The sequence below is a fragment of the Xenopus laevis genome, chromosome 3S (genome assembly GCF_017654675.1).
Source record: "Xenopus laevis strain J_2021 chromosome 3S, Xenopus_laevis_v10.1, whole genome shotgun sequence".
Classification (NCBI taxonomy): Eukaryota; Metazoa; Chordata; class Amphibia; order Anura; family Pipidae; genus Xenopus; species Xenopus laevis.
The window spans coordinates 92,639,194-92,654,148 of NC_054376.1; the positions used below are offsets into that span (position 1 = coordinate 92,639,194).

Sequence of the window (14,955 nt, forward strand, 5' to 3'; positions counted from 1 at the left end):
TTGGCAATATATATAACTGTACAATGTCTATGTAGCTGAGAAGTGGCATGGCAACAATGTGCATTGCAATTTTTTCGGCCCTGCTAGATATTAGTCACAAAGGATGGAAACTTTTGTAGGACGAGGATGATATGAAGCTGGGGGTGTGCTAGGCCCCTATGTGATTTGATTATGGCATGCTAGCCAAGCAATGGGATTGGTCTGAATTGGGTGACAAAATGGGACAAAGATTCAGAATAAAACAGTATTGATTGCTGATTGATACATCCCAGAGTTTAGTCAAATGGTTATTTGCTTGCATACAGGCTTGAGCCTACATATACTATGGTGTTTTGCATATAGTGATAAAAGAAATGCCTGTGTTTTGCAGCCGTGGGAACTAATAAAAAATAACAGGTGTCTCAGAAGAGTACAGGGACAAAAACACATGGAGGAAATTCCCTTGAGATCATTTATTCTACTTGTGGAATACAGGAGAAATAATGGAGACTCTTCCGCTTCATTTCTTGGGTATCTGCTAACCTACCATATGCAATGACCTACTAAAATGTGGTTCAAATCTGGGGTCTACAAATGTTCCTGGGGTACTCTCACATATGGAATACTGGCTATCCCGTTCTCTTAAAAAACAAACACTGACTAACCACTTTATTCAGTATGTGGCTGTCTTAAGTGAGATGCATGAAAAAAAAAGATCCAACTCCATTGCACTTTTTAGTGAAACCCTTTGCATTCTTTAGTAAGAGTGGGCACAAATGTGATACCGACTGACACATGAGCATTGTAAAGTGGAAATAATGTTGGTACCATATTCTGTGTACTTTAATTTTCATAATAATATGAGTTGATTAGCTACAATTTTGCAGCAATAGAAAACATCCTGTGTGCACTCATGGCTAATGTTTAACTCACTTCACTTTGGACTTCCACTTGTCTCTTTTAATTGACCTGTCTGACTGTACACAGATCTTAGACTGTGGATCGAATGTTTTTTTTTTTTTTTTTCAATTCCTGGTGAGAGACTTTAGGCATTCTTATTCAAATCAAAGCCACAAACTACTTATGCAGATTAGGAAGAAAGAGTAGCAATGTCTGAATTGAAAGGGAAATTCGTTAACAAAAGTGCAAATTGGCACGGGTGCAGTAGCCTTAATGTTAGCAAACAATCAACAATTAACATTCGCTTTTTAAATATCCAAGGGAAAATGGTGTTTTCAGCTGTACTGACAGTTTGGATTTCATGACCGTCATACATTTTCTGTTGTGGATATTGATACAGCATTGTGGAAATGTTTTCCATCCTGGAAGCTGTCATCATGTTTATGAGGTATATATAGCAGACCTCAGAGCTTCCTATTGGGCCCTGGGCCAAATGAAGAAACTAGGCTAGGGTTGCCACCTCACCCCTTTTAGGGCTCTTATGGATGAGCGTTTTTAGCTGCGCTTCCCTGCGTTCCGGTTTCATGTGTTCAGCCGCAGGGGAGCACAGGAGTATACGCACTGAATTATTTTCAATGTGGCTGTACTCACCCAGAGGCATATAAGCACTGAACGCATGTAAAATGCAACATGCTGTGTCCCAACCTGCGTTCGGCACTTACAGGCGTCTGTGCGATTACAGCCACATTAAAAAGAATTCAGTGTGTCTACTCCTGCGCTCCCCTGCGGCTGAAGACATGAAACCGGAACGCAGGGGAGCGCAGCTAAAAACGCTCATCTGTAAGTGCCCTAAAACCAAACACATATGGAATCCACAGCCTGCATGGCTAATTAGCAATTCATTTAGATGCATGCTGCAGACTGAACTGAATTAGCAATGCGGCTGTGGATTCCATATGTGTTTGGTTTTAAAGTGGTGAGGTACAACCCTAAACTAGGCCCATCATGTTTGTACCTGAATTGGGCGCATGACAACTTCCTAAGGGCTCTTACACACAAGAGTTTGTTTCTACATTTTTCAAATGCACGCGGAGTGGAAAAAAATGCATATATTGCATTTAAAGTCCCTCTATTCTATTGATAGCTGAATGTGTGTCAAGTGCAAGAAAGTGCAGCATGCTGCGTCTAAACAAATGCAACAAAACGCTAATGGAATAAAACACAACTCACTGGTTTTGGTGGTGAATCTTAAAATTAATTAAAATGTGCAAATCCATCATTCTTTCCTTGTTTCTATGTTATTAGCAGCAACTATGGTGAAAAAAAAAAAAAATCTTCCAGGCAAGCTGTCAGTCTGCCAAAAAGTCTTCTGATGCTCGAGAGCCTTTTATTGTATAAATGATTAACACCGATATGACATAAAAGAAGCTTTTGATTCAACTTCACTTGCTTAAGTGGCCAGTCAGCTCTTCCTTCCACCAAGAATGACTCTGCTAACACGCAATTATGCAGGCCCTGCGTCCGTCGTGTATACAATATTGCATTTCCCTGTCTAGCCAAGAGAAAAAAAATGTCTGCGTCTTACAGATGGGTACTTTCAGGTCACACACACACATTATTCAATCTGATCAAAGAACAGTTGTGCAGGGCACTGTTGCAAACTCATGCATCTGCCAAGCTCTTTCCCTTATTCTGATGGCTTAGCCACAATACAAAGAATATTATAAGCATTATATCTAAACCTACACTAAAAACTACATTTCCCAGTATCATTGTTGCAGATCGTGCTATAGAACATGCAAAGTGCCATTACAGGCTATTCATTTTAATGCAAGATCACGGCCCTTGTAAAGGTGTACTACAAGATTGCTGACAATAAAACCCCTGGGTTCTACCTCTGCTACTGAACTACAAAACCCTCTAATTCACATGGCAGCCATACAGGTTTATCTCATTAACTGGTATGATTTTACAAAATGAAAAAGCTATTATAAGAATTAGAATTTGAATGTGATTTTCATCAAAATTAGTATGTCTGCCATGAGCATTGGCCCGGGAAAAAGATCACGTGAGTGTCCTGATGTGCAGTTCAATATAACCCTCAGAAGCAGTGCTTGAGAATGCCCTATTTTTCAAGTTTAGCGTGGGGCCTAAAATGATTGTGTTCCAGTTTTTGTGGTTACCTCACTGCATTAGACGATGTGCTTCATTGCACCCCAGCATGTTAATGGGATTCTGCCATGTTTTTTATGGTGTCGTTTTTATTTCTAAATTACACTGTTTACACTGCAAATATTTCACTCTACAATATAAAATTTAATTCCTGAACCAGCAAGAGTATTTGTTTAGATGTAACATTGGTGTGTAGGCGCCATCTCAGGTCATTTTGCCTAGTCATGTGCTTTCATTCAATGTAACTGAATGTGTCACAGTGGGACCTAGATTTTACTATTGAGTGCTGTTCTTATATCTGCCAGGCAGCTGTTATTTTGTGTTAACGTAGAACTACATGGACGATTTCCATGCATTTTCATCGGAATCCTTGATTCATACGATTTTCGGACTGTGTGTGGAGAGTCCCGACATTTTTCGTCCGGCGGAGATCGGTCGTTTGGTCGATCGGACAGGTTAAAAGATTTCTGTTGGCTGCCGATTATTTCTCTGCATGTATTGCCGATCGTACGATTTTCAGTGGGAGACTGTCACCAGCTTTGTCGGACATAACTTTCGTACAATTGCTGTCAGGGGCAGAACATCGGCTGATCTGTTCTTTTACTACTTTATTTGATCGGAATGGTTAGTGGCAGGTCGGGATTCGAACAATCGGATCTATTGCCAGCTTTAGGGAGCAGCTATCTGGTTACCTTCCCATTGTTCTGTTGTTAGACTGCTCCAACTTGCAGTACAGCAGTAAAGAGTAATTGAAGTTTATCAGAGCACAAGTCACATGACCAGGGGCAGCTGGGAAACTGACAAAATGTCTAGCCCCATGTCAAATTTCAAAATTAAATATAAAAAAATCTGTTTGCTCTTTTGAGAAACGCATTTCAGTGCAGAATTTTGCTGGAGCAGCACTATTAACTGATACGTTTTGGGGAAAAAAAACAACAACTTTTTTTTCCCATGACAGTATCCCTTTAACCTCAAATAATCGCGGTGGATTTGAAACAAGTCCCTTTATTACGTGTTGTTGAACTGCAACTCTCTGCAGCATGTGTCGGCCAGAGGGGGCGCTGTGAGAGTTTCCCGCACGAGTATTTTCAGAGTTATAGGCTTAAAGCCGCGCTGGAATGTGTGAGTGTGAGTATATTCCTGTCTAATACTCTGTGTCCTTGTAAATTCTGCAACAACTCTCTTTGCAGTTACTCCTAAAGTTGAGCATAAAAGAGCACTGGAAGGTACAAATCCCCTCCCCCAACCCGTCTCCTTCCTCTCTCTCCAAACTCACCCCCGGCTCTAATCTGCTCTGCTGCTTGTTTGCACTCGGCTGATCCACAGCGGAAATTCCTTTCCGTTTTTGTGAATGACAAACTCATTAACAATTCCCCGACACAACCTGTTCCAGCCGGCCCGTCTCCAGGGCAACGGCCCTTCCGAGCTCTCTGATTGGCCGCCCTGCAGAATGTACCCATTCAGACGCCTCGTGTTTGTATCCATTCAGTAAGCGCAGTCTCGCAGGGACCGCTCGCCCCCCAGAGCCACAGGCACATTGAGGAAATAGAAGATCTGCCGCTCGTCCTATAGGAGGGGGGACAGTCCCTAAGGAGGAGGGTCACGTGGGAGGAGAGGCTTGTGTGCAGACACACGGCACCAGCCATTCAGCTCTCCCATTGACAAGAGGCCAGGCTGCTGTATTCCCGCTCCCGTGGCACATGCCTATGTAGTCGGCTCCCCGGGGACAGCTCTCAGTTCTCCCGGCCTCGCCCCCCGTTCCCTCCTCAATGCTAGACAAGTTGAGACCCGCTGCTGCGCCCCTGGACATGGCGGTGGGTAAGCCGGTGGCCTGGCTGAACGAGCAGCTGGATGTGGCCAACGAGCGCCTCCTGGTCATGGACTGCAGGGCCCACGAGCTCTACGAGTCGTCTCACATCGAGGCCGCTATCAACGTGGCCATCCCGGGCATCATGCTGCGCCGCCTCAAGAAGGGAAACCTGCCCATCCGATCGCTCTTCTCCTGCGGGGAGGACCGGGACAAGTTCGCCCGCCGCTGCGGCACCGACACGGTTGTACTGTACGACGAGAGCAGCTGCGACTGGAACGAGAACACGGCCGGGGAGTCGGTGCTGGGGCTGCTCATGAAGCGCCTGAAGGATGAGGGCTGCAGAGCTTACTATCTACAAGGTAACGCCTGCGACACTGTAGCCAATCAGGGAGGCCCGGGGTTCATCATGGCTGGTGGCCTGTGTTTAAATCTATACTGATGTCCGTACTGATGTCTGTACTGATATTTATACTGATGTCTATACTGATGTCCAAATTGTAGACAGATCTTCCGTGTGTGGCTCAATCTGAAGCCCCTGTACCTCCCCCAATGTAATGTCAGGATACAGGGGACATCCCTCCTCTAACTTCAGGTCTCATTCTGCTTTGGGCTCCTCTCCTGCTCCCCCTCCCCAAAGAGCCTCCTAAGTGGGAGCTCAGTCCCTCACCTGGGCACCTGTTCTTAGCACTGTCAAGAATGCCCTTTACCTAGAGGGATGGCCACACACACACACACACTCTAAATCAATTTCTCTAATTCCATCCACTGATCCCCAGAGCCTATTTTCGTGTGCTCCTTCCACATCTACCAAAAAGTACCAGATAGCAGCTGCAGGGGGACCTTGGTACATGTGGCTATCTAGTGATCTCATGGTGCTAGTCCCCCCCCAACTCCCAGAAGTTGGATTTACCCCTAGTAAACTGCTCTTGTTTCCATCATATAACAAGCACCCCTTTTAATTCTGCCAGTATTCTGTGTACCAAGTAAAATGTTATGACCCTCACTAACCATAGGTGGATACTGTTCAATAGCTTTAGGGCTATTCCACACGGGGAGATAGCCACGCGTTTGCGGTCGCGGCGACAAAGCGCCGCGACCGGCGCAGGCGACAGTTTTGTATGGGCGCCTATGTAAAAACGCCTGTGCTAACCACACGAGGCGATGCGCTTTTCAACAGTCACCTGAAAATGCCTCGCCAGGCTTTTTCAGGCGACTGTTGAAAAGCGCATCGCCTCGTGTGGTTAGCACAGGCGTTTTTACATAGGCGCCCATACAAAACTGTCGCCGGGCGCGGCGACTGGCGCGGCGCTTTGTCGCCGCGACCGCAAACGCGTGGCTATCTCCCCGTGTGGACTAGCCCTTAGGGTAGGACTACACTGGCGATTTTGGAGCAATCCGATGCACTGCGCAAAAACGCAGGCGTCAAATCGTACGGAAAATAAGACAAGTAAATGCATTGTCGGATGGTGTTGCAGCGTTGATCCAACGAGACACAACTGTCAGATGGAGACACTGCCTCTGCATCCGACAGTCGTGCTGCAACTTCATCCGACATTTCCATTACCTACCTTATATCTGTCGCCTCCGATTTGACGCCTGCGTTCTTGTGCAGCGCGTCGGATCGCTCTAAAATCGTCCGTGTAGTCCTACCCTAAGCGTAGCCCCATGGCATTGACAACCATTAGTATTTTTTTGTGAATGCTACACTTAAAGGCTTTGTTCTCCATTTGCCCATAACATACAAGTAAAAATGTGTGTTGTACAGTGAGGTTGCACTCTGAATTTAATATGGATTGGAAGTTTCCTGTAGAAGTAGTTGCAATCAGGGAGAACAGAAAAAAACAACATTATCATTGCTATTCCTTTATACATCAAGGTTATTTGTGTAGTTGTAACATTGTGTGCTAGAGAAAAGGCTGACACAATCCTCGGGCTAGCTGCAGTGCAGAAGAGATCTTTTTTTTTTTTTTTTCTCACAATCTGTGTCGTGACTGAGATCCCGCAAGTCTCTGAACTAATAGCAGCCCTGAGCAGAATGCTTTCGTTCAGTGGCACTCACCAGTTTTATTTCACTACACAAATGCGCCATGTAAAGGCTGTGAGTGTGTAATAAATTATAACTCTGAAACCTCTTTTCTCCCTCTGTATTCTAATTACGTTAGGATGCTTTCAGGAGAAAATATCCTATTTTATTTTGTAAGACGTTTTGCTAATGATTCCAGTTCCTCTGTGAAGGTTTTTCTTTTGCTTTGTGTTTTTAAATGGGTAGTGCACTTTGCAACATGTATGAAATCTGTAAGCCTTTACTGTGCAGAGTGCATGGATGTGCTAATGAATTCCACCACAAGAATCAAGGCTATATGTGCTTTAAAGCACAAAGGGCAGAGACACATGCTGCGATTCGTGGAGATTAGTCGTCCGTCAACAAATCTCCTCTTCTTTGGGTTGACTAATCTCCCCGAACTGCCTTCCCGCTTGGCTAGAATGAGAATCGCCAGCTGGATGACACTTGGAGCACTTGATTTTCTGAAGGTGCCCGAAGTTGCCTCACAAGGAAACTTCGGACGACTTCGGAAAACGAAGTGCCAAGAGTGCTATCCTGCCGGCAATTTACAGCTGGGAGGCAGTTCAGGGAGATTAGTTGCCCAGAAGAAGAGGAGATTTGTCGCCGGGCGACTGATCTCCCCAAATCGCAGCATGTGTCTCTGCCCTAAAAAGTCTTCAGTCATAAAGAAAGGGCAGTTTACTAATGATCCCCTATACACGCTAATCCTTAACTTAAGAAAACACACCATTTATAATGTAAAATTGTCCGCCTCCCCACCACAGTTCACTTCAAGAAATCTGAGTTGAGTGATAATTGCTTGGGAGATTATCATGTGTTTTCTGATAACGCTGTTTATCTCCCTACAGTCTAATCACACCTATATATTTCTTTACTTATACTGAATGTTCTTACTGCAGTTTATACTTTATCCTTGGTGCAAAGTTCCCTTTTTGTGACAGTTTTATGCTTTAACAAGGTATATTTGCATTTTACTGCTCAAGGGCAAGGAACATTTTTCACCAAAACATTTCTTGGCAAGTAGTTTTCTTTCACTTGTCTTCTGTTGGAATAGGATACATTGATCATACATTGATCAGTTCATTTAATGTAATTTTTCTATTTTTTCAGGTGGATTCAACAAGTTCCAGGCTGAGTATCCTATACATTGTGAAACCAATCTGGATAGTTCCTGTGTCAGTAGCTCTCCACCCGTCCTTGGTTTGGGAGGCCTCCGGATAAGTTCTGACTCTTCATCAGATATTGAATCTGACATTGACAGGGATCCCAGCAGTGCAACAGATTCAGACGGTAGTCCTCTATCCAACACACAGCCATCGTTTCCTGTTGAGATCTTACCGTATCTTTACCTTGGCTGTGCCAAGGATTCTACTAACCTGGATGTTTTAGAAGAGTTTGGCATTAAGTACATCCTGAACGTGACACCAAACTTGCCTAATCTTTTTGAGAATGCTGGGGAATTTAGATACAAGCAGATTCCAATTTCGGACCATTGGAGCCAAAACCTGTCTCAGTTTTTTCCAGAAGCCATCTCCTTTATAGGTATGTAAGCATTGTAATCTGAAGTGTTTAAACAAAAATAATCATACTGTAATTATATAGGATTTCTGCTCATAATTCTTATGCCTCATATGTTTATATTGCTGTGTAAGAACCAGATTTCTTCCTACGTTATTCTGTCCTGTCTCTTTATATGTTCACTGTAGCTTTGGCTTCGTGAACTTTGATCCTCTTCTAGCAGAGAGGGATATTTGGTAATATGAGCACTGCAGGAAGAACATTTTGGCTGGAAGCCACAGGGAACTTAATCTCCAAGCATTGTAGTGCATTTCCTCTTACAAAGGAACCCATTTTATAGCAGTGTTTACATCCTGTTCTTCTAATAGGCTGTCCCCTGTGACTTCCCTCTTTTTCTCCTAATGCATGAATACGTCTATTGTTGATTGCGCAGAAGTTAACATTTTTTTACAGCCCTGATTGAGAATCAAAAAATAGTGAAATTCATTTTGATTGTACAGATTATAGCATGTCAGAACATGGAAATTGAATGATATGCTTTTTATATTTGATTATATACTGTTGACTTGAATAAATTCAGTGGGTGATGTGCTGTACAGAAGTCCTTTTATATTTATCTATGTTTTTTTTTTTTTTTATCCAATTTTCAGATGAAGCCCGGGGTAAAAGCTGTGGAGTATTGGTGCATTGCTTGGCTGGCATCAGCCGATCTGTCACAGTCACTGTAGCTTATTTGATGCAGAAGCTCAACCTCTCCATGAATGATGCCTACGATATTGTCAAGCTGAAGAAATCCAACATCTCTCCTAACTTTAACTTTATGGGTCAGTTGCTGGATTTTGAAAGGACATTGGGGCTTAGCAGTCCATGTGACAATCGAGTCCCAGCACAGCAGTTATATTTTACAGGTCCAGCCAACCAAAATGTGTATCAAGTTGATTCCATGCAGTCCACGTGAAACTGAACTGTTTATCTTTGGCGCTGAAGATCATTCCTCTACAGAAATCTTTCTCTTAAAATCTGTCAAGGGTGTACTGACAGATGTGATTGATTGGTTCAAGGAGATCATTGTTGGGGCGTTAAAAAAAGAAAACAAACTTTATTAAAGTTAGAGTTGCACTTGCAATGGAAGCAATCCAGATCACTTGGAGATAAGCCTTAGATGCCTTGAAATGATTTGGCAAAGCTAATCTGAAACTGCCATTGTAATGCAGTGGTTTTAGTTCCAAACAAGAGACAGCACAGCTGGACCCAATATCGGATATTAATCCTGCGAGGTTTGGAAAGGATAGGGTGCAGATCATTTGTCTTCTGTGAAGACTGGTTCTCCTGATATTTAAAGGAGCCAAAGAATTATGACTAAACTTCTGATGCATTTGAAGTTTTTCTGTTCTTTACCTTTTTACAGTTACTGTAAATATCAACTTCTCTTATGTAGCACCGTCATTTCACTTTTTTTTTTTTGACGTTTTAAAATACAAAGTTTTTTTTTCTTTCTTCTCTAAACCCACACCTCCCTGACATCCTTTAATAGAAATTGTAGCATAACAATTTATGAATTGGGGGTAGGAGGTTTTGTGTACTTTGCATAAAAGTACTGATGTAATTTTGATTCACATTAATGTATAGCAGGAATATTCAACCTTAACTGACCCATCTGTTGCATAGCATGTTACTTCACCGAGTAAGTTGGGCAGTGCTGGGAGGTGTAAAATCTATAGCACCAGAGGTTGACTATTCCTGATGTATAGTTTTGTTGCCTGAGCTTGTAAACCTCTTTCTCTTAGTAGTTCTATGTTTTTAACATATTAATTGCTCTGAAAATTGTTAATGTGAATTACCTCTGTCCTTTTTGTTTAGGGAGTTTCACCTCAAATGCTATGGTATGTTTTTTTTTTTTCCTACAATATAAACTGGAAGTATGTATGTGACAGTGTATTGCAAAGCTTCGATTGCACATTGATTGCCAATAAGGGGGCCATGTTACACTCCCGAATGTCCACGGAGTAAAATTTTATGATGAAATTTATTATAGACTTGTAAATCTTTTAAATTATTAATAAATTCCTATTTTGGTTATTGAATAGTGTGTATTTGTGTTGTGTGAGTAGCTTTTGTGGCCACCACTGCTAAAAGATCTACAGATCAAATCTATGCGCAAGTGTATCTCTACTTAACTTTTGTGACCAATGAGGTTTATCTTCCATTTTCATAGCCTGATATGAAGGCATAGCATATTCTAAATATAGAATTTGCTTTAAGCATATTGGTAAGTTTTATGAATGGGGCTTTTGCTTCTTTTGACCGATGTTGCAATATTAAAGCTTATAACTATGGTTTTGTCTATGGACTAAATTTCCTATGACTATATCAGTAAGCAGGATAACCGCATTTAAATTCTAATTAAAGACCAATAAACAGTTGGACAGATTTATCAAGGTGTGAGATTAGAGCTCACCACAGAAAAGCTTCACCCACTTTTGTCCTATGGGATTTTATGTGTATTTATCAGTGGGTGATAGTTCATCATTTGATAAATCTGCTTCTAAAAATCCCATAGGAATGAAGTGAAAGTAAGTTTTTCTGTGTTGAGCTCTAATCTCACACTTTGATAGATCTGTCCGTTAGCATCATAATTAAATTCCTTACAAGGCTGGTAGCACCGTGGTTTTAGTAGAGAAACTCAGGGCCGTATTTGTGGCGAGGCCACACAGCCGAGCCACGAACGGGCGATTGGACCACGCGGCCTAGGGGCACCCGCGATCCAAATCTGGCCCTGGGGAAACCATTTTCCTTTAAATTTGTTTACTTCTAGCTTTGTGACCTTGGTGTTGATGTAACTGAGCTTGCTAAGCATGTGCCTGACCACCTTGAGCATCCGCTGGCTGACAGTACATTCAATAATGTCTGTTACCCTGCAAGCCTTGTTCTATTGCTGCTACAGCTGTCATGTGGATAATATACAACACATATCACACAACTTGGTTATTTATGAGCTATTGGCAAAGGTATGTGACTTATTTGCAGTTACAGCTGCTTTCTATTGTGTTTTATAGTTTGCTATGCTTTAGCATAATCATGCCCTTCAAGAAATGCTATGGCCCCCCTTTACCTGCCTGTGTTTTAATTTTTTTTGCCTAGTTTTAAAGCAGACCAAAATACACTTTCATACAACATCACCATTGTGATGTATTTTGGCACCTAAAAAATATGCATATTGTGTAATTTTGCTAACCTTTCAGTACAACTACAAACCTACATCCACAAGAATTTACAATGTTTGCCGTGCATTGTAGTTGTATGCATTACGCCATTGTTGGTGACCTAACTCTTCATTGCATACACAGGGATGAGCACCCACGCAGAATAATAGATGGATTTATTTCCACGTTTAGTGTTGATCTCCATTGTTCTTTAAGGAAAATTCACTTGTAAAGACTTGTTGGTACAGAATAGCTTAATCTAAAATGGCTTTTGTGTCTGTCACAGTTCACACTTTTGCTCTGAATGTAATAACAATTGATTGAGCCTCCTGCACAGAATTGTATGGTTACAGCCAGAGGCATTCAGTTTATGAAATACTGATATGATTTAGAGCCCCACAGCTTTTCTTAAAGGTACATTATTGTCACAAATAGAAAAAAGCAATGTAATTCTGTAGCATTGTAGTGTAGCTTTGCTGTCTGGAGAGGTCTGAGACTGCTTGTAGTTTGGAGAGTAGTAAAGCAAAACCAACAGCACAGCTCAATTAAAGCTTGTGTAAAATATTCATTAGTTAATATTAAAGGAGAACTAAACCCCTACCCTACATAGACCCCCCTTCCTCCTCCCCCAGCCTAAGTGTTACCCCTGACAAATGCCCCTGACATTTTACTTACCTCTCAGTGCAGAATCAGGCATCGGAGTTCACTGGTGCCATCTTCAGCCGCTTTGGTAATCTTCAGAATGAGACCGGCAATTTGTCAATTTTCATGAGTTTCGGTGCATGCGCAGTTGTCGCAAAACGGAAAATTGCTTCAACTGTGCATGCGCCGCCACGCTGGTCTCATTCTGAAGATTTCAGAAAAGAACAAGATGTCGCCTGTGAACTCCAATGCCTGAATCTGCACCGAGGGGTATATAAAACGTTGGGTGCATTTGCCCGGGGAAACAATTGGGTTAGGGGGAGGGGGGGGGTCTGTGTAGGGTAGGGGGGTAGGGTTTTTTTAACATTATGGTTGACATTGTATCTTTTAACATAATTTTTGCGTGTTAGAGATACATATGGTGAACTAAATTAAACACTCATGCAAGCATAATTATCATTAGCCCTTTAAAAAACAATTCTATAACATGACTACATTTAGGTGTCTCATTAGAACAGAAATAGCAATGGCAGTAAAGATAAAATCTGTTTTATAAAAGACTCCCCACCTATTTGGTGTAGTATGTTTGGTACAAAATGAACCCTACACTAACCTTACACTAAGGGGGTTATTTATTAAAGTCTGAATGCCAAATACTCTAAAAAAAAATTGTACTACAAAATCTGAATTTTTAGTGAAAAAGAAAAACTCTGAATTATTCACTTTTTTTTTTCTGGGGAAATTGATTTCTGGATTGTCATTATACACAAGTGAGAAGTAGATGCTGTTTTGGGGAAGAATTGTTTGTGGTTGGTAACATTTTTGAATGGGTAAAATTGCCCTGTGTGACATGAGCCAAAGGTACTTGCCAGAAACAGGCAATGCCATATCCCATTCATTTAAATGAGAATCCTGGGATATCTCACATTACAGCTTTAAGTTCTGTTCACTGGGTCACTCCGTGAAATCACTTTAAAAGAATGTAAGTCCACACTGAAAATATGATGTTAATTTAAAACTCAATTTAAAACACCATGGCTGTTAATTTCAGAGGTAGGCCGACAAAATAAAAACGCAGAAAAAAAAAGAAGCAGAGGGAATGGTGGTGCAGCCATCTGTTAGTTTCAGCAGAACAGTAGAAACACAGCCGTACAAGTTCTTGGAGGAAAGCATATCATTAATCCACAAAGAGGAAATTCTGGCTAAAATTATCTGCAGACCATATAAAAAAAAAAGCTGTCATTTGAGCTACAGCTGGACAGGAAATTGCCAGAGCTGCTAGCAAATCTGTACTTTGAACATAACAGTGTGTGGGGATGCCAGGAGAGGAAGGCGTATAAAACTGGATTAACGCTGCTATATTTAACTGCAACCCACTTTCACAGTTTCTCCGAGTAAATTATGGTGTGTTAGAAATTTAGGAGAAAGCTTTGATGCTGTAGTTGTTCACAGCAACGCAGCTCTCTATAAACATAAACCAAAAGTCATGCCTTCCCCCCACTACTAACATACACAGAATCTCCATACTGAGCTATCTCTGGATGCAATACATACTGTATAGCCAGGGGAAAAAGCAGGAAAGTTATCATTATTTATTTTGTCTGTCCATTTTTTTTCTGTAGCGATAATTCAGGCGATTAGTTCCATGGTTTTCAATGAGATGTTCTATATTTGTGTACAACATGGGACATGCAGTGTTGGTGCAAGCCACCTGGAGATTTGTGTGCGTGGATATGTGGGATATAACATCTGTTCTGTTTATACCATATTAGAATAGTTGTATCTGCAACTATAAAGTATGCTTTAAGATACATCAAGAATAAGTGCTTATGGATAATGAAAAAAATAATGTGAACATCTTGTTGAATATAACACATACAAGACCTGTGTGACTTAACTTAAGTGCTCCAAATATTTTAGGAATAACTCCAAGCAGATCTGCTGGGGGGTAATTGGGGGTAGATTTACTAAAGAGCGAAGTTGCTAACGATATCGACTTTTCACCGGCTTTGCCACCCGCAGGGACATCGCCAATTTACTAACAGGTGCAGGCGCCAATTTGCTAGCGAAACAGACCGTTAGCTAGAGGTCATTTGCGACTTTTCGATCCGGCAAACGGACGTTACTCTGCAAATTCAATAAAATGCGGATTTTACTGAACGTTACCTCATTCGCCAGAGTTGCCTTCGCCACTTCAGACCCGGCAAACTGCTATAAAGCAGCTAGATCTTCCTCAATCTTCTGTCACTTACATTATATTCTGTGAGCCGAAAATGCATCAAAGTTCAAAAAACCGGGGCGTCTTTTCCTTTTTTCAGCCTGATTGTCTGCAAATGTTCTAAAAAACTTTTTTTGGGGAACCGTTTTTTTCCAGACATTTCCTAACATATGGAACATTCATTTTACAGTGGGCTCATGTGTAGGGCATTATAATAACTCTATTGTCTTTATTACGTTTCCCTGGACATGTGTTTTAAAAAGTGGAATTTGTAAGAATTTGCACCAACATTTAACATAAAAACGTTCATACAAATTTAAACGTCCTGTCCTATGCAAATTGACCTGAGCACAAGATCACTAGTGAATTTTCGCAAGGCAGAAATGAATGCTAGCACATCTTTGCTTTGAAATGCTCGCACTGCTTAAATAACGTTATCGAAAAGTCG

At 41.6% G+C, this 14,955-nt stretch overlaps 1 protein-coding gene across 1 annotated transcript; it reads left to right on the plus strand.

Annotated features, from left to right (window-relative positions):
- The first annotated feature begins 4,549 nt into the window (after nt 1–4,549).
- On the plus strand, nt 4,550–10,523 carry dusp6.S (dual specificity phosphatase 6 S homeolog). Its single transcript, NM_001094761.2, is given in 3 exon segments — nt 4,550–5,220; nt 8,037–8,468; nt 9,095–10,523. Coding segments are annotated over 3 exon segments (1,140 nt in total). The 5' UTR covers nt 4,550–4,820; the 3' UTR covers nt 9,403–10,523.
- Nucleotides 10,524–14,955: the final 4,432 nt, after the last annotated feature.